This window comes from Oryctolagus cuniculus, chromosome 1, assembly GCF_051225735.1.
Source record: "Oryctolagus cuniculus isolate XC-2025 breed Fujian yellow rabbit chromosome 1, ASM5122573v1, whole genome shotgun sequence".
NCBI lineage: Eukaryota > Metazoa > Chordata > Mammalia > Lagomorpha > Leporidae > Oryctolagus > Oryctolagus cuniculus.
The window spans coordinates 10376278-10398604 of record NC_142867.1 but is presented as its reverse complement, the minus strand read 5'-3'; the positions used below and the strand labels follow the sequence as shown (position 1 = coordinate 10398604).

The window sequence follows — 22327 nt, the reverse complement described above, 5'->3', positions numbered from 1 at the left end:
TCGGCCACCATCCTGCAGCTGCCACACACTCCCCCCTTCTCTCATTCATTCCCCACAGGCTGCTGCAATGGAGCAAGGGGCTTCTGGTCCCCTCCAGCAGAAGGCTACAGCCATGGGAGAGGCAGGAGGAACCCCAGGATGAGGGAGGGGGGATGGCACAGGGGGCGCTCGCCCTCTTCCTCCTCTCTTTCTCCACCCCCCCCCTTCTCCCCTCCCACTGTGGCCTCATGATGGACCTGGGGCAGCCAGTCCCAGCCCCAGCCAGTGCTCCCAGCACAACTCAGGAACTCAGGGCCCCTGGCACATGCCAGCATCAAGCCTGGTCTTTCAACTTGGTTGGAGTGCTTGTGAATTTTTTCATTTTGAAATCAGGATTCCTTGCCCCAAGTTAAAGACCTTGTCCCTGTGACTTCCTGCCAGTCGGGGAGCTGGCCTGGGGGTGTGGGCGGCCTCTCTGAGGCGCTAACACTCACCCCGCCTCCCCCCCCCACCCCCACCCCTGCAGGAGCAAGTCCCAGTCCGAGATGAGCCTGGAGGGTTTCTCCGAAGGGCGGCTGCTGTCCCCCGTGGCCGCGGCAGCCCGCCAGGACCCCGTGGAGTTGCTGCTGCTGTCCACGCAGGAGCGGCTGGCGGCGGAGCTGCAGGCCCGGCGGGCGCCGCTGGCCACCATGGAGAGCCTGTCGGACACCGAGTCGCTGTACAGTTTCGACTCGCGCCGCTCCTCGGGCTTCCGCAGCATCCGCGGCTCGCCCAGCCTCCACGCCGTGCTGGAGCGCGACGAGGGCCACCTCTTCTACATCGACCCCGCCATCCCGGAGGAGAACCCGTCGCTGAGCTCGCGCACAGAGCTGCTGGCGGCCGACAGCCTGTCCAAGCACTCGCAGGACACGCAGCCGCTGGAGGCGACGCCAGGCAGCGGGGGCGTCACCCCGGAGAGGCCCCCCAGCGCGGCAGCCAATGAGGAGGAGGCGGCGGCGGCGGCGGGCAGTGGTCCCGCCCCCAGCCCTGCCCCCGCCCCCGCCCCTTGCGGGGAGCTGGCGCTGCACAACGGGCGCCTGGGGGACTCGCCCAGCCCCCAGGTGTTGGAGTTCGCCGAGTTCATCGACAGCCTCTTCAACCTGGACAGCAAGAGCAGCTCCTTCCAGGACCTCTACTGCATGGTGGTGCCTGAGAGCCCCACCAGCGACTACACCGAGGGCCCCAAGTCCCCCAGCCAGCAAGAGATCCTCCTCCGGGCCCAGTTCGAGCCCAACCTGGTGCCCAAGCCCCCGCGGCTCTTTGCCGGCTCGGCCGACCCCTCCTCGGGCATCTCGCTCTCGCCCTCTTTCCCCCTCAGCTCCTCTGGGGAGCTCATGGACTTGACGCCCACGGGCCTCAGCAGCCAGGAGTGCCTGGCAGCCGACAAGATCCGGACTTCCACCCCCACGGGCCATGGGGCCAGCCCGGTCAAGCAGGATGACCTGGTCATCTCGGCGCGTTAGCACCCCCACAGCGGCTGCCAGCTGAGGCCCAGGCCAGAACAGGTGGCTGCCCCTTAGCTGGGCAGCTTTGAGGAGAGGCCCCTGGGGCCAGGTAGCCCCAGGCATGGGGCCTCACTGCTGAGCTTGGGGGGTCTGCATCCCTACCTCAGCCTAGGACCCCCAGAGCCAAGGTGGCTGGGATCTGGTCTCCCAGATGGGGAAAGGTGGCAGAGCCTGGGCCATCCTAAGCCTGACTGCCCCCAGCAGGGGCACCTGGCACCCCCTGTCCTGGGCCAGGCCTTGGGAAGCTGGCTCCCCTCGCTGCCCTCTGGCTGCATTGCCAGGGCCATGATGGTGAGCAGCCCCTGCACACGTACTCTCATCTGCGGGCCAGGCTGGCACTTGCCATGGCCACCCCCCCAACCCCCAGACCTGGTGCCTGCTGGCGGCCCACAGTGCTGTGTATGTTTACAGAAGCTGCTGGGCTGGCTCAGGATGTACCCTGGGCATGCAAGCCCCTTGTGCCCTCCCACCCACCGCCACCTGCCCTGTCACGTGGTCAGTAACTTCCTTTCTGGGCAGGGCCAGAGGCAGCCCAGGAGCCTGGCAGGGCTTGGTGGAGAATGGGGTAAGAGTTGCCCCTTCTCTGCCAGTACCCCTTATGCTAGCCCCTCTGGCTGTGGGTCCTGGGCACACTTGGCCCCAGGGCTCCCAGCCACTCAGAGGGCGGTGGGCACTGCTGTGGCACCCCTGGCTGCAGACTCAGTGCCCTTGGAGGAGCGAGGCCACTGGGCTCCTCCTTCCTCCAAGTGTCCCCCAACTCCCTATGTACCTCCCCCACCCAGTGCCTAGGCAGCTCTGGGCCCTGGGATCTGAAACCAAACACTCCTCTGTCCACCTCACCTCTCTCCTCACTGGCCTGCGCTCCTACCGGGAACTGGGTTTTCTTCCCTCCCACCCCCGGTATCCTACTGGCAGGAAGTGGGGCCAAGAGGTGGGTATTGTGGGACTTGGCAAGACACCCTGTGCCCGCTGCCCAGGTTGGAGGCCAGGAGGACAGGGGGTTGCCCTGGTTTAGCCTGAGGCTCCCATAGGGGTTCCTTCCCTGTTGGGTTTGGGAGGCAGCTGGGAAGGTGGAGACTGCCTTTGTCCAGAGGCAGGAGGGGGGGAGGTTGTGCATGCTAGTGTCAGGCGTGTGTGTGCATGTGCATGAGTGTGCACCATTCCTGAGGAAGGGGTTGCTGGGGACTGCCCACCCTACCTGCCCTGCCTGCCTGCTGCGTCCCCCAGCCTGCCAAGAACACAGTGAGCATGATGGGGCCTGCAAGGTGGGGCCTCAGGAGGAGCTCAGTTTCAGACACCACTCTTTCCCCTTTTCTCACCTGCTGCTCTGACCCCTAGTTTGGAAGACGCCTGTACCGTGTAGCAGGCGCTGACTGCCTGCTGGTGCCTTCGTCCCCTTGGAGGCATGATCCCTCCCAGTCTGGCCCTACCCACAGCCTCCCTGGGCCGCCTGGGCTCCCCTGACCAAGACCCCATCTCGTGATCACTGCGGCCTGGAGGCAGAACCTTGATCCCCCACCCCTCACATGGCTGCCCGGGCTGGGGGCCCTGGGAGCACCTGCCAGCCCTGACAGATGGGGACAGAGACCCGGGAGCTGGGCCTCCCGCCTCGTCTGTGATGCACCCTCACCTGTCTCCAGGACACTCTTCCCCTGCTGAGGCACAGCCCCAGCCCAGCACAGAAGCAGGACAAAATCACAGGCTCTTAGAGCTTAAAAAGACAAAATATTAAATCAGAAAAAAAGTTCCAACAAGCACCCAGCCAGTAGCAGCGAGAGACTCGGTGTCTGGCCTTTTAATTCCTCCTGTGCCAGGGTGGGTCCTAAGCCCCCTTAAGGTGGGCGTATCACCCACCCATGCCCAGGCCTGAGCCATCAGGGACAGACCCCCCCAACCCCAAGGCTGCAACCACGCCATGTTACAGGCTTGGGGCTGGGGCAGGCTTGGACTCAGCCCTGGATACCCAGGGTCAGCCCCCTCACTGGCCCCTCCCCACCAGCCCCAGAAGGATGGGCCTGCTGCACGTCTCACTCCTCCACCCCATGCCGCATTCGGGGGGGTCTGAGCCACCCCCCTCAGCCCAGCTCGGCTCAGCCCGACCCCCACTCCGTCCCCCAGACCCGCAGCACAAGCTCTGCCAGCCACATGCTGGCCTGCCCTCCCGGGGCCTGGGTGACCTCCATATGCAATGGGTAACGAGCGCCGGGCCCCACACACCCTCACGCACTCTCTACGTGCCATTCTCCCGTGACTTTTTTTTGTACTTAATGTATGAAAGATCCACACTAATATTGCTGTAAAAAGGAGAGACAGATTAATATAGCTTATTCTATAAATATATCTGTATATAAAGGTTTCTGTATATTGTATAGAGCTATGTATAAACTGGATGTAGAAGCACACTGGCTGCCTCGAGTGACTTATCAGCGGGTGAGTGATGGGTACGTGCCTGGCTCTAACCAAGAAGCCCAAGGTGAGAACTGAGGTTCCCTAAGACCAAGCCTGCCTGACTGCAAAGATGCAGGTGTGTTCGGCAGCTTGGGTGCTGTATCTGGGTTAAAACTGAGCTGCTCGGCCTTGGCCGTGGGCCCCTGCACCCTAGGCTCCCTTGCAGTGTCAGGTGCTAGCGGCATTTCTCACCCACGCCTGCGCTGCCCATATCCTGGCCCAGCATCGGGCTGTGTGTGATTCACAGCACAGAGGCAGGAGACCCTCAGGGCCCAGGCGGATGGGAGCAGCCCGAGTCCCGCCTGTGTGAGAGGGCTACCAAGGGACTGACGTTCTCCTGTTGCCGAGCCCTTAAAAGACAGCCGGTCGGCAACTCCTTTTTCCTCTCTGAGGACTGAAGCCCAGAGCGTGCCAGTGAGCTGCCCATCTCTGCAGAGCCAGGAACTGGGGTACTGACTACGCATACCCAGCACTGAAATGCAGGGACCACTGGAAGCCTCAGCTGAGGGATTCCCATGGAGGGCACAAGACACCTGGACAAGCCCAGAGCACCCCAGGAACCCCTGCCCAGCCTGGCTTCAGGGAGCGAGGTGCGGGGAGCGGTTGGAGGCCCAGGGTAGAAAAGCAGCTGGGCCTCCTGCCAGTCCCAGGCGGGCTCCTTCTCCCTCTGCACAGCAGGGGGCGCTGTTCCTCCAGACTGGCCTATGAGCTGAGCCAGCCAAGTTTTAGACTTGACCTTCCTCTTTCCCACCCAGCCTGGCACTCCAAGTCCAGAATGACTGTACTTGGTGAAGGGCTGGGGAGTCACAAAAGTGCTCTCGGCTTTGGAGTCTCGGAACAGGAGAGGAGACTGAGACCTGATAAGGGTCAAGGTCCCACAGGAGGTGGGGACAGACCTGGGACCAGAACCCAAGCCTCCCTACCTGGAACTCCAGCCTCCACCTTCACCTACTGGGGTGCAGAGGCTTCTCCCTTTGCCGGGAGTGGGGCCGAAGCCTAGGAAAGTGGGGTTCAGAGAGGTCCTGGGCTTGCCTGGGTCACACAGCAGAGCTTGGTGAGGGGCAGTGCTGGCTGAGCAGGACTCGGCCTTGCCTGTCCCCGTGCCGGACCTGCAGACGGTTCCTCCTGGAGTCTCGGAGGGAAGTCTCCTGGCAGCCGCCCCACACCCTGTCGGTGTTGCCATCACCCAAGTCCAGGAAGCTGCACCCTGGCCTCACTGACTCACTGGGTTCACACTCACCACCCTAGGGCCTTCCTCTTTCCCCCTGGCAAATGGGCTGCTGCCAGGGCTGCGTGGGCCCAGGGGAGGCCAAGCGTCCCGGGTTAGGAGGCCCCTCCTCCTCCTGGACTGGTCTCCTTGCCCGTTACTCATTAGCCCTTGGATTGCCTGGGTCCCTTTCCCTGGGAGAGCCTTCTGGTCCTACTGCCCCCCAGGGCCAGGCAGGGGCTCCAGAAACCCGAGAAAGCAAAAGCACCACTTATTGATCACATGCCTGGCCCTCTAGCTGCACTGGAAGGCCGGAACAATGAGTGCGCTCCCAAGGGCCAGCGGGCAGGCCTTGGGGAGCAGGCTGGCTGGCCACAGGGGACCACTGTGCTCGCTGCGCTGGGCTGAGTCTGTCCCACACTGAGGGAAGCGTGGTGGAGTAGAGCGAGGACACGGATGGGGCCCACCTTCATGGCCAGGGTCCTAGTCCATCAGCCCCAGCTATTACCCTCTGCCCAGCCTCGGCTCCAGGCATGCTTGAGCCTCCACTCCATTGTGGACTTGGGGGGCGATGGCAGCCTTGACTCCTAGCTGAGCCCTTGTCTCAGACATGTTAACCACCAACCGCAGGAGAAAAGCCCTGGGCCAGTTGCCCCCAGCCTGGCCGGCTCCCACGGGAGACACTGGAGGTTCCCCGTCCAACTTCAAGGCTACCCCAGGGACCGGATAATCTATCAACTTACTAACGAGGAGGTGGAGCACCTTCCCCCACCGCAGCCCAGGGGCCCGGACAGGGAAGGAGGAAGGCACGGGATGGCCCTCCAAGGGTGCGTTCAGGCACCACGAGGGCTACGGAGGAAAGACCTGGGGTGGGTGGAGGTGATCGAGAAGCTGGTAGCTCAGCAAAGGAAGCCATCTTGTAAAATCCCACGGTGTAGGCGGGTGTGTGTTTTGTCCACGGGCAGGCCTGACCCCTGGTGGAAGAGGGGCAGAGGAGGGGGTAGAGGGCAGAATAACAATTGTCTCAAGGGAGTCTGCAGGGAGAGAAAGACTTCTGGGGCGGATCAGCTGGAAAAGAATAGGCATCTCAGTGCGGCCCCTCTCCCCCCTCTCAGCCCAGCCCCTGGGGGTGGGGGCGGGACAGCATCGGTCAGCACACACAGCTGGGGCCTCCAGCAGAATCCCATTCTATATATCTAAGAGCAACAGCTCGGAGAGCGGAGAGCGGCCCCCACAGGGACAAAACCTCATTGTGAGGCGCCCGCCGGCCTGGGCACCCCCTCCCCCAACCCTAGAACTGTCCTGGTATTGACCCTCCTCGGCGGGCCACCGCGGGCCTGCTGACTGGGCCACATCTGGGGCTCAGTCACCGCTGCCCCTCCCCCATGGCTGGCCACCGAGGAGGAGAAGGGAGGCTGGGGGAGGCAGCGGGCTTCTCCAGCTCTCCCCACAGCGTCTGGGGTCACTGGCTGGTTGGCCTCTTCATCGGCCCGCAAGGCCTCCCAGCCCTCCCAGCCTCAGTTTCCTGGTTTGTCCAGCAGTGCTGGGTGACAGCGTTTCCCAGCTCTGAATCCCATGGCTTAGGGTCCGGGGAGGCTGCGGTTGGCCGGAGTTCAGCCGCTCTGGAACGGGACGATCTGCCACGTGCCGAGCACCTGCTGTTTGCCGGGCAGTGTTTCCTCGGTGTTGAAGCTACAGCGATGACCAAGACAGAAAAATCGTTTGTCCTCATGGGGCCCTTCCGTTCTAGAGCAGGAGAAGGATGAGGCGAGAAGGACCAGCATGGCTTAGGCAGGTGGAATCGCTTTAGGCAGGGTGGCCAGGGCGGCAATGTGTGGACTGAGACCTGAGCGCTGAGGAGGAACCAGCCAGGTGGGACGAGTGCTGTAGACAGATGGAACAGCACATGCCAAGGGCCTGTGGCAGCTGTGGGCCTGGCATGTGTAAGCAATGGCAGGTGTCACAGGAAACACCTCACTGAGGCTGCCTTCACCGGCTTTGGGAGAATCACCGGGGGCTGGTAGTAAGCAGGTTAAGCTGCTGCCTGCAATGCAGGAATCTCTCATGGTTACAGGTGAAATGGCGGCGGAGAAAATATTACGCTTAACCTGTCTGACTCCTCACAGCATCAGAGCGCCAGTTCGAGTCCCAGCTGCTCTGCTTCCAATCCAGCTCCCTGCTGATGCACCTGGGAAAGCAGTGGAAGATGGCCCATGTGCTTGGGCCCCTGTGCCCACGTGGGAGACCCCAGCGGAGTTCCAGGCTCCTGGCTTTGGCCTGGCCCAGCCCTGGTCGTTGTAGTCACATGGTGAGTGAACCAGCAAATGGAAGATCTCCCTCTGTTGCTCTGCCTTTCAAATAAACAAATTTCTGAAAAAAGAAAAAAATTCACCAAAACGTATAGAGCGAGCAGAGCTGGGGTGATTGGACACAACACAAGGAAGCAGAGGGCAGCGTGTCAGATGGCAGCACAGACCGTAATCTGAGGGCTATTCCTCTAGCAGCAGGTCTCAGTTAGGGGGACTGTTGCCCTGTGTTTACACGGGGGCAGTGGTTACAGTAAGGACCACCACCCCAGAAGCATTCTGCTGGTAACTGAGTATTTCCTCCATTAGGGTGATTTCCCGGGGCGGAGCTGGGAGCTCCTATCCGCGTTACCTTAGGGGACTCCACCAAGTGCCCCAAGGCCACCTGCCCTGCAAGGAGGCATTGGTGGCTGTGTGGGCAACGGAGAGAAAGGCTGTTGAGAGAAAGGTGTTGAGGCAGGGGTACAGGCAGGGGTGGGCCACCCAAGGCCTGGGAACCGGATCGAGAGGTTCAAGTCAGAGGGCCAAGGGAAACCACTGGTTTTAGGAAAGCATTGGCGTTGTCTGATTGATGTCTTTTAAAAAAAATGATTGGAAGGTTCTAGAGATCCCTGGAAGAGAGGCTGTGCAGCTGGGTTAGGACGGAGATGAGAAGGCACTCACGGGTGGCGGCAGGAGAAAGGAGCGATGGGTTTATCTAGGACATCCTTCCAAGTAAAGTCTTCCAGACAGGGCAGCTGTGAGTGACGCTGGATCCCTGGGTCAGCCGGGATCTGGCCCTGAACCCCAATGACCTTGAAACTCAGACCTGCATTGTTCCGTACTATAACCACATGTGGCTATTTAAAGTAAATAAAATTCAAAAACCAGTTCCTTAGTCCCAATAGCTATATTTCAGGTGCTCATGGAGTGGCTCCCATACTGGACCACACAGAAAACACCTCCATCATCATAGACAGTTCTACGAGACAGGTCCCAACCCATTAAGCCTCAGTTCCCTCATCTGAAGAACACATATAATAATGGCATCTCCTTGGCACGGTGCCTATGAGGGTTGAATGAAATGGCAACTGAAAAGTCTCAGTGCAGGCTGTAAGTTACTGATGAAATGCGTGGACCAGGAGAGGAATTGGGGTGCGAGCCTCTGAGGTTCTGATAACCTAAGATTTAGACTCCTAATTCTTGCCCTGGAGAGGGAAAGAACAGCGAAGGCCGAAAGACGCCGCTGACCCCAGGCCCAGTCCACCGCGACCCTGGCCAAGCCGCCCTGAGTCCCTCGAGTCGGCTGGGACCCCCTGCGCCCAGCGCCTCCTGAGGCAGACGCGCGCGCACGCTGCCCGCGGCTGGGTTGCGGCGCGGGGCGCGCCGGCAGGGGGCGCTGTGCGCGGCGGGCGGGGCCCGTGGGGCGGGCAGGGGCCGGGCCAGGACCGCGCGGGGGGCGAGCGGGGCGGCGGACCCGGCGGGACCGCAGCCGGAGCCGAGCCGCGACTGTAGCGCGGGCCGCGCCGGCGATGCCGCGCCCCCGGGCCGGGCTGTAGCGGGGCCGCGGCTGGAGTGCGCGCCGGGCAGGCCGGACATGGAGGTGGTGGACGAGACGGAGGCGCTGCAGCGCTTCTTCGAAGGTGAGATCCGCGGGACGCGACCCTCTTGTGCTGAGACCCTCAGTGCATCTCCCCCGGGGCTGGGACGCCCCACTGTGTCCCCACCACTCCACGAGCCCCCGAACGCCTCCTCTGGGTGGGGGCCCTCCTCAGGCTGGCACCAGCGTGCCCGCCGTGGCTCCCAGGTCCCTTTGGAGTTACTACTCGCCTCCCCTGAAGTTTGGGCTCCCCGTCCTTGCCTCCTAGCATTTGGCTTCCTGGGGGCCGCCGTCCCCTTCGAGGCTTGGACCTCCCTCGGCCATCCAGGGTCTTCAATCCCCCTAAATTGCGACTCCCCCCCCCCCCCCAGCACCCTTTCTTAGTCTGCGGACACTGCCGTGGTTATCTGGAACCCTGTCCAGACTGGAGCCTGCCCTCCTTCTAAGATCTTCCATACCGCTTAAGGCTGGTACTCTAGACCCTAGCCTGCCTCCTGGAGGCTGAGCCCCCCACCCCCAACCTGAAGACCAGGACCCTCTGGGTGCCTTTCTCATTGACACTCTGCTCCCAGCATGACTCCTGGGAGCCGGGGCGGCCCCTCTATGCTTCGCTGAGGCCAGGACCCCCTTCCAGACTGGGACTCTCTTTCACAACGTTGCCCCCACCCCAGGCTGAAATTCCCCCCGAGGCGGCTTCCTCGCCCGTACTTGTGGCTGGGACCCCTTCCCCAGCATGCTGTGCTAGGGCTGGAACCTTCTGGAAGCTGGCACCCCTGCCACTAGCCACCTCTGCTCTTGAGATCCTCCAGATGCTATGAACTGTGTCCACCGGCTCTCTGGAGTGCCTCGGGGCTGTGTCCCCCACACCTGTCCCTGGAGCGTCCTTTGATTGTGCCCCATTGGAGGGGCCTCACCCTCTCACCTTGACCCTGAAAGGACCTTCCTAGGTTGTGATCTACGCACACCCTATAGCATTGCCTTCTCCCCCACCCCACCCCCACACTGGTTTCAGAGGTCTGATCTACATCTCCCGACTCCCCCATTTTCCTGCACACCGTGCCCCTCCTCCAGGGCTGCCCAGCCTCCCGGAGTGCTGGACTGGGAAAGGATGGGACAGGGTGTGGGCGGGGGAGGGGGAGGTGTGGGCTGACGTCTCCCAGCCCCTATGCTCCTCAGAGCTTCCCTGGAACACCTAGCCAGACTCTCCGGCCCCTTTTGGGCCCCTCTTTGCTAACCTGGGGAGCCTACCCTGCTCCTACCTCTCCCTTTTCATTAGCCTGAACCTGCCCTGGGGGTGTACTGTGCTGCCCTTAGCCCCCGGGCCTGGAAGCTGGGGTCCCAGATACCTTTGGAGTCCTGTGGGGGATGCCTCAGTTTCTCTCTTTGTGTGTCTTGGGGGCAGAGGAGGGGCAGGAACCTTTGGCCACTCTTGCCTGCCAAGCAGCCCAGCAAAAGGGCATTTCCAACCTCAGGCCACAAACTCCAGTGTTTTGGACACTCCGGCTGGCCAGGTCCCAGGAAGGCAGGCCTGGAGTGGATTCAATGGTTGATCCTAAGGCAGGCAGTTGCACCATCGGGGGGGGGGGGTGGTGTCCCAGGTAGCCTCCATCAGCCCCAGGGGTTCTCAAGGGACTTTATAGGAGTCGGGGCCTCCAAGGAGGAGACCCTGAGCCCAGGGCAGAGGGGTGGGCCTGGCTGGCCTGGGCTCCCTGTCTCCTGAGCCAAACCTTCCCGCCTGGCCAGCCGCGGGGGGGGGGGGGGGGGGGGGCAGGGCTGACGCCACGGCTCAGCCATGCGGCCGCCTGGCAAGGAGGCAGTGCTGCTCCCTCCTGAGAGATAAGAGGAGACTCAAGAATGTCTGTGGGGAGCAGGGCGGGGTGTGCAGCCGCCTGCTAGGAGGCTGGCCTGGAGGAGTCCTGGAGCCTGAGATGGGGGTGGGGGTGGGCAGGAGGCTGGGGTCGCCTCAGCCACCTGGGAGGAAAGTCCCTGCAGGAAACGGGGTGGGCCATGGTATGGGGGCCCAGTGCGGCTGAGGGTGCGCCCTGTGTTCCTAAGCAGAAATAAGAAAGCTCCGGGGGGAGGAACCTGGGCTTTGGTGGTGTGGATGTGGCTTCCCGAGTGCGTGCTTGGACCTGGGGCTGGGGACGCCCAGGTGGACACCTGGGTCCCCATCCTGGTCCCTGCGTGGCCTCCATCACTCCCTGCGCACAGTGGGTGGAGGGCTCTGTGTGTTCGGCTCTGGGCTGGAAGGTTGGGAAAGGGTTTTGCCGATGCAGCAGCAGTGCAAGACGCCAGTCGCATGCCGGAGTGCCATTCCCTTTGCACACAGGCGTGTGTCCTGGGTCCTGCCCTGTGTATCTGGTGGGACAGGGGGCTAAGGCGCTTTGGACCTCGGGTGGGAGGCTGGGACAGGGCGGCCCCCTCGAGGCTGGTACAGCCGGGCCCCCGTGACTGCCCCGCTAATCCCCTAGAGAGAGGCAACAACAGACCAGATCGGCAGGCACAGGGCCTGCAGAGGGAGGACCTACCGGGCAGCATGCACTGGCTTCCAGCAGGTAACCGGGGTGTAGCGGCAGGTGCGCTCTCATCACCTGGCTGGCTGAGATCTGTACTCCCACGGCAAGGTTCGGGACAGGAGCGTGGCAGCATCTGAGGATCCAGCCAGGACTTTGAGGTTCTGGAGCAGGCATAGCCCCTGAGAGCTGTGTGGCACTGTGCAAAGCTCTTGTCCCGGCCAGGCCCCCTTTCCTCACCTGCAAGACAGGAGGGTGTGGCCGTCAGCTCTCAAGAGCCTTATCTCCTAGCCCTGGGAAAAGAAAGACCAGGGCTGAGACATAGAGGGGCAGGTGCTGGCCCTTGATTCTGGGGCCACAGGAGGCTTGAGTGAGCAGCCATGGCCCCCCAGAGAGAAGCATGCCTTGGAGACTGAAGGGAGCTAGGTTTCCAGAAAGGCCCCTGAGAGATTGGGGTGGGGTGGGGTTTCGTCCAGAGCCCCACCAGGGCTGGAGGCAGGGGGCCTGGGATCTTGTCCGTTCTTGGAGCTGAGGGCGGCCTGGCTGGTGACTTTTCTGGCCTCTCTCTTCCTCTCCTGGTAGGTAGGTTAGTTGGACCAACTCCGGCTTCCCGTGTGATTCCTTTTTTTTTTTTTTTGAGCCATCCAACAAAGACAAACTCACAGCTTTTAGAAGAACAAAAACACCGGGATCCTGGCTTGGGGTGGGGGCTCCCCTCTGCTGTCTCCGGGCTGGGTGAGGGGAGGAGGATGGCGCCAACTGCGCCCCCAAGAGAAGAGAGTTGGCCAGAGCTGACCCCAGGCCCTCAGCTCTCTGTGCTCCTCAGGGGGGTCTTGCTGGAGGCAGAGGGAGCACCTGTCAGGGGTCAGCATCTCCGTCTCCCCTCCCGGGGCCAGTGGAGGCCCCAGGAGCAACCTTAGAGGCTCAGGAGAGAGGACCCCCACCTGGATGGGTGTCTGGGGCAGAGCCCGGGTGTGTGGGGGGGCAGCACTGTGTCCCGTGCCAGCCTCTCCGGCGCACCTGGGGAGTAGGTAGGTGGCCGGGCTGTTTGACCCCTGACTTGGAGGGAGCTGAGATGGGACTCTCCTGGGTCTACCCAGACCCCACTCCCTGGGGGACTCCTGATGATTGCCAGTAGGGGGTCTGACTCATGCCCTCGGCCCCACACCCAGCGCAGGGCCACGCGGTGGGGGCCAGCGTGGGGGAACAGGAAGTGTTCTCAGGGCCAAGGGAGGCCAGCAGTGGATGTGGGCACCAAGGCAGCAGCGGAGATGGGGGTGCGTCCTGGGGAGGGGCTGGACTGTCGAGGAGGGCGGGGGTCAGAGCGGCAGTGAGGAGCAGGTGGCCACCAACCACAGACTCTGGGGCTCTCCTAAGTCCAGGAGCCCGGACAGAGTGCCCTCAGGGTCTTAGGCAGAGCCAGGGAGGGTGTATGGGGACAGACAGGCGCCTCTGGGCAGAATGGCTTTGTCTCTGGGGACCTGGCCCCCACTGCCTGACTCCTGGGAGGTTACAGGACTGGGGGGACCTGGCAGCCAGAGGCTGTGATTGGCTGCTGCCCTTGGACTTTGCCCTCCCGATAAGGACTGGGAGCAGAAATCATTAACTGAATCATTAACTGGGGGCAGCCCCGCCCTGCCCAGGCCTCCGCCTTGCCTTTTCACCTTCTTCCTCTTCCTGCCTAACGCCCTCCTCCGGGCCTCAGTTTCCCTCACAGCCTGGGGTGCTGGTGGGGGGCTCTGCCGTCTCCAGGACTCCGGCGCCTGCTGCCTCTGGCTGTCTGTGGCCCTCGGCTGAGGGGCAGGGTGGGATGACGTCATGGTTTGGTGCTTGCCCTGGCGTGGGCAGCTGGGGTCTGCAGCCTCCCCAGAGGCCTGCGCTGGGTGGATCACTGCACCTCACTGTGCCGCTCAGTAAAATGGGCGTTCAGTGCAGCACCAGTGCCTGCCTCTCCTGGCCTGGGAACGCTCGCTGAATGCTGGCCTCGGTCAAGGTGATCACTCACGGGCCTTACACAGCCCTGCCCCATAGGCTCGGGCCAGGTGTTGTGCACCACACTTTGGGGACGATGGCTCCACAGAGAAGCCAGAGCCCCACACTTGGGCTGGGAACCTGCTTTCGCAAGCCGCTCACCCTCTCCGGGCTGCTTATTCCAGGGATGAGGGAAGCTGCCGGCTTTGTTGGGCGTGTTCTGTGTGCAGGTACCTGCACCACATCAGGTGTGGCCTTGCCCTGGTCCCCGACATGTCCCGAGGGGCCTGCCCCACCCTCCACCTAGAGATGCAGAACTTGTTCCCTGGCCAGAGGGATGGGGCCTGGCCGTCCTCCATCTTTGCCTGTGCTGTGGAGGTGCCTGGTGGAGGGGTGGGTGGTGCCCCCTCCTTTCTCAGCAGGGGAGGAAGGGATGCATCAGACTCACTCTGGGTGGCCACAGCAGAGCTGGGCAGCATCCTGGGTCCCAGGCGGGTGCCATCCTGGGAAGGGGCCTCTCTTCTCACGTGCCAAGGGGCCTGACTCCCCTCTGATGGCTATGCTAAGGGATGTCCATCCAGCTCCTGGGCATCTCAAGACCTTAGAGCCTGAAGGTGAGCACCCCAAGGGTGCCGAGGCTGGGAGGGGGCTGTGGCCTGGGGGCTGCAGGGTATCCTGTCTCTCCACAGTGGAGTTCACGGGCCCTACCTCCTGAGGTCCAAGGGGAGGGGAATCCCGGTCTCCTGCCCTGCTAGCTTGGAGGCAGGGGACTGTCTTTAGAGGGCAAGGGACTTGGGGCTGTGATGTGGCTTTACTCAGCTCTGGCTCCTGCTGGAGCTGCCTGTGAGGAGAGGGACTGACAGAGGGAGAGGAGACTCCCAGAGGGAGGGCCCCAACCCAGGCACGTGAGACTGCCCTGGGAGGTATGTGTGGCCTGGACCCACCATGGGGGAGGTGAGCATTTGTATGCATCTGTGTCAGGGTGTACAAACCTGTATGGCCCTGGCGTGCCCGTACCTCAGGGCCTTTGTACTGGCTGTCGCTGCTGCCTGAAACCCTCTGAAGTGCTATGGATTCTACTGACCTGTCTTGTCATCCAGCTGTTTCCTAGAATGTCAGCTCACGTGGGAAGGGAATGTTCTGTTTATTGCTGTGTCACTGCAGCCTAGGGCTGTGCCGGACACATAGTAGGTGCTCAGGCAGTCACTGTGGGGTGGATAAAGGAGCCCTAGAGCATGCTGGGGGTGTGGTGTGCATGTGTGTATAAGCTGTGTTGCCATGTGTTGTGGGTGTGTCCTTGTGTAACTGAGTAGGGGACAGGCTGTTGGTGACCATGTGTGTCAGGGTAACTGGCCATGGGTATGCCCAGTGTAGGTACACATGTGCACATTGGAGTGTGGACGGTGTGTAAGCACAGGTGGTCATGGCTTCCCCTGGTGGAGGCTTGTCCCTACCCCAAGCTGCAGGGTCTCTACTCTTTCTCTGTGGCCTGCCCGCCATGGGCCCTGGGGAAGAGAGTTAGGGGCACTGGGTGGGAGTTAACCCTGCAGAGTCAGGGCTGTGGCTCCCGAATGGAGCGGATAACCCTGGGAGCCAGGGTGGGGGTAGCACCTGCTGCTCTCCATTCTGCTTGACCCAGCTGGGGAGCTTCTGGGGCCTGTGAGTTCAGCTTGTGCTCACCTGAGGCCAGCGTAGCAGCAGTGGGAGGACCAAGGAAACCATTAGCCAGAGCCCAAGATTCTGGGGCCCCTGCAGGCAGGCTGTGGGCTTCTTCTCCATTTTGGTAAGAAGTGGGAGGCAGCAAAGGCGACTGTGGCTCAGATTTAAGAGCCTGATGGACAGCGACTTGAGAGCTACGTCTTCGTCAGGTGACACAGAAGTTCAGGGTTGCTTGCACAGTGGTACGTCTGAACAAGAAGGCTCTAGTCACAAGGTAAAGGAGCCTGAAGCAAGGACGGCTAGCGGTTCTTGAGCATATTGATAAAGATAGAAAGTGAAAATCAAAGGAGATGAGAATGTGAACTGGCTTGGAGGATGTCGATTAGCTCATTCGGCACAGGGAGGAGATCCATAGCGCTAGGGGTCCCCCTGCTGAGATTGGGGAGAGGCTGCCTGGGGCCAGGAGGCCAAACTGTGCCACCCATGTGCAAGAATAACAGTGCAGGACCGCTCCTGTGGGACCAGGGACTTGGGGGCAGGTGCAGGGGCCCCTGGAGGCTCCAGGTGCTCCGTGGAGCAGGGATGATGTGCTGTAGGGCAGAGTGGCAGGGCACGGAGTGGTGCGGCCTGGGCAGAGGCGTGAGGGGAGCCCCAGGAGAGACGGAAACAGAGCAGTTAAGTTTGGCTGACAGCTGGTCTCTTGAGGTCAGCCCCTTTAAGGCTACGACCAGCCCATGACGCAGGCATCCCTGCCCCATTTGATGGGGATGGAAGCTGAGGCCCAGGAGCTGCCCTTTCAGAAGCCAGGTCTCTTTGACCTGAGGGCTGTCTCAATGCCAAGGTGGACAGTCCCCTGACCACCACCACGCTGGCCCCAGTGACTGCTGGAGCTAGGCTGCCCCTTTGATTTGGGTGTCTGGGGTGGACATTTGTTACAGCCGGGGTGCTCGGGGGACTGGCTTGGGTCCTGATGCCACGTCTGCCCCGGGTTCAAATCAACCAAGCCTGGCCAGCATCCTCAGCCTGGCCCACCCTGCCCACAGCCACGTGGCTGACGGGATTTCCGCCATGTTTGAGGCATGAATTGACAAGTGCACCATTGACGGGGCAGGGAGGGGGTGGGCAGGGCACAAGCCTCCCACTGTGCCGTGTCCCCACCCTCCCCCGTCCCACAGGACAATGGCCGAGACTCAGCCAGCAGCCACAGCTGGTGGGGGGGGATGCAAGCATGAACAGGAGGAGGGGCGGAAGGGAGGGGTCCGGGTGGAGGGACCACCTGGGCCCCCGCCTGCTCTCATCCCACACCTGGCTTGAGTCCCCTTGGCTTCTCTCTTGCCCAGCTGGGTGGCCTTCAGGAGAAGAGAGGAAGGGCCCACCTTCCCACAGTCCAGACCCAGCCTGCCCAGGAAGGGGCCATGTCTGGCTCCTGTTCAAGGCAGGTAATAAAAAGCTAATTAACGAGGAGCAGCTGGGGTGCATGGCGGTACCTCCCGAGGCCTGTGTAGCCCCGGGCCCTGCCACAGCCTGGCCTGGCTGGGCTCCCCACACCCCTTTCCCAGTCTCCTCCTTGCTACTTGGCTCCTCTGTTCCTCTTTATTTTGTTAGATTCCCACTGTGTGCTGGGAAGTTTATGTCCTGCGGAGACAGAGTAGGGCATCATGTAAGGCCCAGCTCCGGCCCCTGGGAGCTGCAGGCAAGCTGCCCGGCCTTTCTGAACCCCCATTTCTCCGTCTGTAAAATGGGCATTATTTATCACATTATAAAATGTGATAAATATGGATAAATATATAGATATGAATATTGTCCGTGCAGAGTGGGTGCTGTAGGCTGAGTGTGGGGTGGCCGCTTGGGGTGAGCTGGGAGTAGTGGTGGTGGTGGATGGCACTCACACCACCTGGGGAGGGCGGAGTACAGAGGACAGTGAAAAAGCCTGGTAAGTGGGTAGAATGGGGGCTGCCTTGAGAGAGAGAGAGAGAGAGAGAGAGAGAGAGAGAGGTGCACTCTCTGAAACTAGAGAGTGAGTACAGTCAGCTTTCTCTGGTGGAGGGAATAGCATGTGCAAAGGCCCTGGGTCGGGGATGTGTTTGTCCTACAGGGAGGGGACTGGGGACAGGAGAGGGGAAGGCAGGAGGCCGCTCATGCCCTGCCCCGGGATTCTGGGCCAGCCCTCCCTCTGCAATGGGAAGCTGTTGAAGGATTTGAGGCGGGGGTGGGGGTGGGGGGGAGTGCGGAGAGTGGCTGGCTTGTGACCTCATGGTGTCACTTACTGGCTATGGGGCCCGGGGCGGCCTTGCCCCAGACTGAGAATCTGTGCCCCACGCTCAGCCTCCTGGCTGGCAGGGACCTGTTTTTGGGATCCAGTGCTGTGTTAGGGCTCTCTGGGAGAGCAGCACCCTCGAGAGTGTGCCCAGGGGTCCCTGCCCCCCTCCTGACTCCCGGGGGGGGGGTGGCCTCTGCTTCTGCCTTAAGAATTCCTGGGCTCCAGCAAAGCTCCACCCCCGCCCCTGCTCCTGGCGTGTTTACTCGAAATCTCTGGGGTGGTTCCCGGGGCAGGCTGGGGGCCGGCCCCGTGAGGACGGGAAGCACAGGGAGAAGATGAGGCTGGCCTCGAAGGCTTCCAGGGAGAGAAAGGTGTGGGGTCTGCATCCCTCAGAGGCCCCCCCCCAGCTCTCCGGCTCCTCCCTGCTCCTTGGCCCACCCCCTCCCTGCTCCATCCGCTCCCTCCTCCCTCTTCCGTCCACCCCGTCCCTGGCACGAGAGGGTCCCTCCTCCCCCCAACCACATCTGGTTCTTGTTAGGGTCTCCCAGGATGCCTCTGCCTGAGGCCCCCCAACCCCCGGGGAGGTGGGCCAGAGGATTAGGGGTGATTAGGAGTGCTCCTGGCCAGGGGAGGAGGAGGAGGAGGAGGAGGAGGGGAGGGGGCTGGGCCTGTTATAAATAGCAGCTCAGGACTTCCCGGGCCCATCCTTCACTGTAGATGCCAAGTTCAGTCTCAGAAACCTGCAGCTCCCGCAGCCAGGGTGGGGGTGACGCTGCAGAGCCCCCGTCCTCCCTGCTCGCTGTGCCTGGTTGGTCCTCCCTCAGGAAAGCTCATCCCCTTGGAGTCAGGCCCCTTTGCCTGGGTGTGCGTCCTTCCTGCTGTGTGGCCTTGGGCAAGAAACGCGACCTCACTGAACACCAGGGATGGTGGCAAGGTGGGAGCCCTCACAATGATTCAGGGCCTGGTAGGCACGCAGTCACCGTGAACCTCCATCCTGGGGACCATCCTTGTCCCTGTCGAGAGCTGAGAAGCACCGGTAGGCATTAGATGAGCTGTTGTCACCATCGTGGTTCGGTCGCATAGCAGGAGCTTGCGGAATGCGTTGGACATAACAAACTTCCCGTGTTTTCTTTAAAGATTTATTCACTTATTAATTGAAGGTGTGGGGGAGAGAGAAAGAGATCTTCTGTCTACTGGTTCACTCCCCAAATGGCAATGGCCAAGGGCTGGGCCAGGCCGAAGCCAGGAGCCTGGAGCTTCATCCAGATCTCCCATGGGGGTGCAGGGGCCTAAACACTTAGGCCATCGTCAGCTGCTTCCCCAGGCACACCAGCAGGGAGCTGAATCAGAAGCAGAGCAGCCAGGATTCGAACTGGGGCTCTGATATGAGATGCCAGCATCACCATCAGTGGCTTAATCTGCTGTGCCACAGCACCAGCCCTTCCACGGTTATTGATGTATTTGGCTCCAGAAGTGCCCAGCACACAGTAGGCGCTCAATAAATGGCAACTGTGGTTTCTATGGGAGTAAGGGGGTGGGGGCCCTGTGCAGAGACGAGTCCCGGCACCTCGACATGCACATGGTCACTTCTGGCTCCCAAGGTTTCTGCCCTGTCCACTCGGGACCCTGGACAGCCATTGGTGGTGCTCAGTGGGTGTCCCCTGTTCCCACTGGGTGAGCCGGGGGATGGGGTCAGCAGGAGAGCCCTGGCCTGTCGCAGGCAGCGCGTGACTCCTAGGAGGGCTTAGCCGCTCATTAATCACCTAAGCGGGGCTCAGCATTCTTGAAATGCCGGCTGGGGCCAGGAGGGCCTGGGCCAGGGGCTCCCGGGGACCCCAGGGCTCTGGAGCCAGGAAGTGAGGCCAGGCACTCCATTTGCCGAGCACCCACCAGGTACAAGGTGCTTTACGGACCTTTATGGACATCCATCACAACCGTCCTGTGAGACTTAGCTGTTCATGGCCCCATTTTACCAATGAGGAAACTGAGGCTCAGAGAGGGCAGGGGACCCTCCCAAGGTCACACAGCAGGAGTGGCTGAGCCGGAATTTGGTCCTGGACCTGGCTCTGTGCCCAGGGTTCATCAGGGGAGGGGCACAAGATGCAGACCCCAGACCCCGGCTCTAGAGGCTGATGGGAGGGGCCCTCTTGCCTCAGTGGGGCTGGCCAGCCTGGGTCAGCAGTGTGGGTGGGGCTGTCGCATTATCAGACTTGACGCATCTCCCACGTCAGCCCTTTTATCACCCCGCCCTCCAGCTCCCCATGCAAGGTGACCCTGGGTGGGAAGAGGCCAGCGCCTCCCCCTCCTGCCCTCGGGGTGCCCAAGAGCCCTGTGCTGCTGTTCCTGGGAGTCCCTCCCCTTCCTGGGGCCTGGGCCAGCAGGGAGGGCCCAGGAGGAGGTGGGCAGGTGGAGGGGCGGGGCTGTGACTGCCCTCATTCCCCACTGTGAGGCCAGGGCCAGGGCAAGCACAGGGAGGCGGGACACTCTGGATTCTGGTCCCCACAGGAGATCCCTCCCCCCAGGATGTGAGGTCCCAGCCAGCCAGGCCCCCTGCCCCTGTGTGCCCCACACTGGACTGCCTGGGACTGATCACCAGAAAACAGGGCAGGATAGCCCTGCTGGGTCTGAGCCAGTGATGGTGGTGGCACCCACTGGACACCGCATTTGCTCCTCGTGGCGTCCTGTAAGACAGACAGCAACCGTGGTCTCCAGATGACAGGAAGGGCCCTGCCCGGCCACACAGCTAGACATAGGAGTGTGGAGGGGCAGGAGTGGCTGTGTCCCCAGCTCCATGCTCGAGGACTCTCTCATCTCTCTCGAGGTGGCCTTGTGGGCCAAGGACCGTTCCTCACCTCTACACAGAGGGGAAGGAATCTGGGCAGGGATGCAGGCGGGGCCCAGGGGCCTGGGAGTGTCCCGGGAGGCAGCCCCCTGCCCAGCTCACCGCCTGCTCCGCCACAGGCCACGACATCAACGGTGCCCTGGAGCCCTCCAACATCGACACCAGCATCCTGGAGGAGTACATCGGCAAGGAGGATGCCTCTGACCTGTGAGTGTGAGGGCAGGGCCGGGGGGTGCACGTGGTCCCCTCCTCCGCACGCAGCCACTGACACCTCTGCCAGCTGCCCAGGTCCCTGTGGGAGGGGGTGCCCCGGCTGCCTCTCTGGGGGCCCTGGGCTCCTGACTGGGGCTGAGCTGCCTCCCTCCTCTGCAGCTGCTTCCCAGACATCTCTGCTCCAGCCAGCGCCGGTGCCTACCCCCATGGGCAGTCGGCGATGCCCGGCGCCAGTGGGGTCCACCACCTGAGCCCCCCCGGGGGTGGCCTCTCCCCAGGGCGCCATGGGCCCCTCCCACCCCCAAGCTACGGTGCCCCGCTCAACTGCAACAACAACAACGGCCTGGGTGCCGGCCCCAAGCCCTTCCTCGGGGGCTCCGGGCCCCCCATCAAGGCAGAGCCCAAGGCTCCCTACGCCCCAGGGTGAGTGAGGGCAGCAACAGGGTGGGGCTCGGGGGGAGGAGGCAGGGCCCAGGGGGCATGGGCCTGGTGGTGGGCAGGGCCGTGCGTGCGTGCGGGGAGATCAGGGGCCAGGCCCAGGGGTGAGCGCGTGGGCTTTGTCCCAAGGCAGAAGGCAGCCACCAGTGCTCTGAGCGGGGAGTGATGAGGGCTGACGTAAGTGCTAGAAAAATCTCTGAGAGTGCTGGAGAGTGGACAGGAGGGGGTGAGACTGGAGGCCACGGCTGTTTACATTTATGGGAACACCTGCACACACGTGCACACCTGCAGGACACCTAACGCACGTGCCCTCAGCCCACGTTGACCATGGCTCGGGGGTGGGCTCTCAAGGTCCTCCTCCCCCAAGCAAATCTGCGGAGCCCAGAGCTCATCCTAGTGAAGCCTCGCCCTCCCAGTTCCTTCCCCTTGTCTCCTTGGGGGCCCACACCAGTGGCCTGACCCAGAGCTGAGCCTTGGATTTGACTTTGACCAAGGGGTCCAGGTGGTCCCCAGCCCAGGGTCCGGCTTTTGGAGAGGAGTTCGGAGAAAGCTCTGGGTTCCCCGGTCTGGGACGGGGGAGCAGGGGCCCTGTCTCTGGGTGGGAGAGGAATGAAGTGCAGAGATGGGAGCAGTGTTCAGACAGCCCAGCCCCGCTGCAGCCACCCCACCCCACCATTTACGGGTCCTCCATCAGGGCCTCAGTTTCTTCCTCTGTAAAGTGGGCCTCCGAGGAAGTGCCAGGTGGACAGGGGCCACTGATGTGTTGTTGTCCCAGGACTTTCCTAGTCCACAGCTTGGGGGGGACCACGGTGGAGGCCGTGCTCGGGGGTGCCGGGGCGAGCCTTTGCTGCGGAAGGAGACTGTGTGCTTGAGGCCAGGAGGCTGTCCCCAAGCCACAGACAGAAGGGAGAGAGAACACGGAGGCAGGACCCACGTTGTGACGCACCTGCTGAGTGCCACTGCTATGCCACTCGCCTCTGTGTGTGAGTGCGGCAGCCTTCTCCAGGAGCCGCCCCCGGGGCACCCCGAGGCTCAGGGAGAAAGGGGCTTGTCCAGAGCCGCTCAGGGAGGAGGCCCCTGCGGTGGATGACACCCAGGACAGACACGTCCCTACTGCCAGGGCCCCAGCCGCCTGGCTGGGAGAGATCTTAATCAGTGGCTCTGCAGACGGAGGGATGGTGAGAAGTGAGAGGCGTTTATGAGGAAAGAACACAGTTCTGCAGACTTTGATTGCAGGGACTGGAGAGAGAGGGGTGAGAAGACCTTGATCCCTTCGAGAAACCCAAGGCCATTATCAGGGAAGTGCAGAGAGCAGGCAGGAGAAGGCCTGGAGTGGGGCAGGCCCGAGGCTGTGGTGAGGAGTGGTGG

The 22327-nt window shown here is 62.3% G+C and overlaps 2 protein-coding genes across 11 annotated transcripts in view; both read left to right on the top strand.

Annotated features, from left to right (window-relative positions):
* The window catches only part of DAGLA (diacylglycerol lipase alpha), a 58710-nt gene extending 54785 nt beyond the window's left edge, over positions 1 to 3925 (top strand). For all 6 annotated transcript variants that reach the window (XM_051833223.3, XM_051833221.3, XM_051833228.3 and 3 more), the window contains one exon: positions 506 to 3925. In XM_051833223.3, the coding sequence (XP_051689183.1) occupies positions 506 to 1481 (976 nt within the window). In that variant the 3' untranslated portion in view covers positions 1482 to 3925. The remainder of the gene's footprint in view (positions 1 to 505) is intronic.
* Positions 3926 to 8904: 4979 nt separating this feature from the next.
* MYRF (myelin regulatory factor) overlaps positions 8905 to 22327 on the top strand; it is a 31420-nt gene continuing 17997 nt past the window's right edge. For 3 of the 5 annotated variants that reach the window (XM_089307806.1, XM_070069652.2, XM_070069649.2), the window contains exons 1-3: positions 8905 to 9106; positions 20428 to 20515; positions 20681 to 20944. In XM_089307806.1, coding sequence (XP_089163932.1) covers positions 9061 to 9106; positions 20428 to 20515; positions 20681 to 20944 — 398 coding nt within the window. In that variant the 5' untranslated portion in view covers positions 8905 to 9060. The remainder of the gene's footprint in view (positions 9107 to 20427; positions 20516 to 20680; positions 20945 to 22327) is intronic. The other 2 variants (XM_070069645.2, XM_070069653.2) reach the window with 2 other exon arrangements.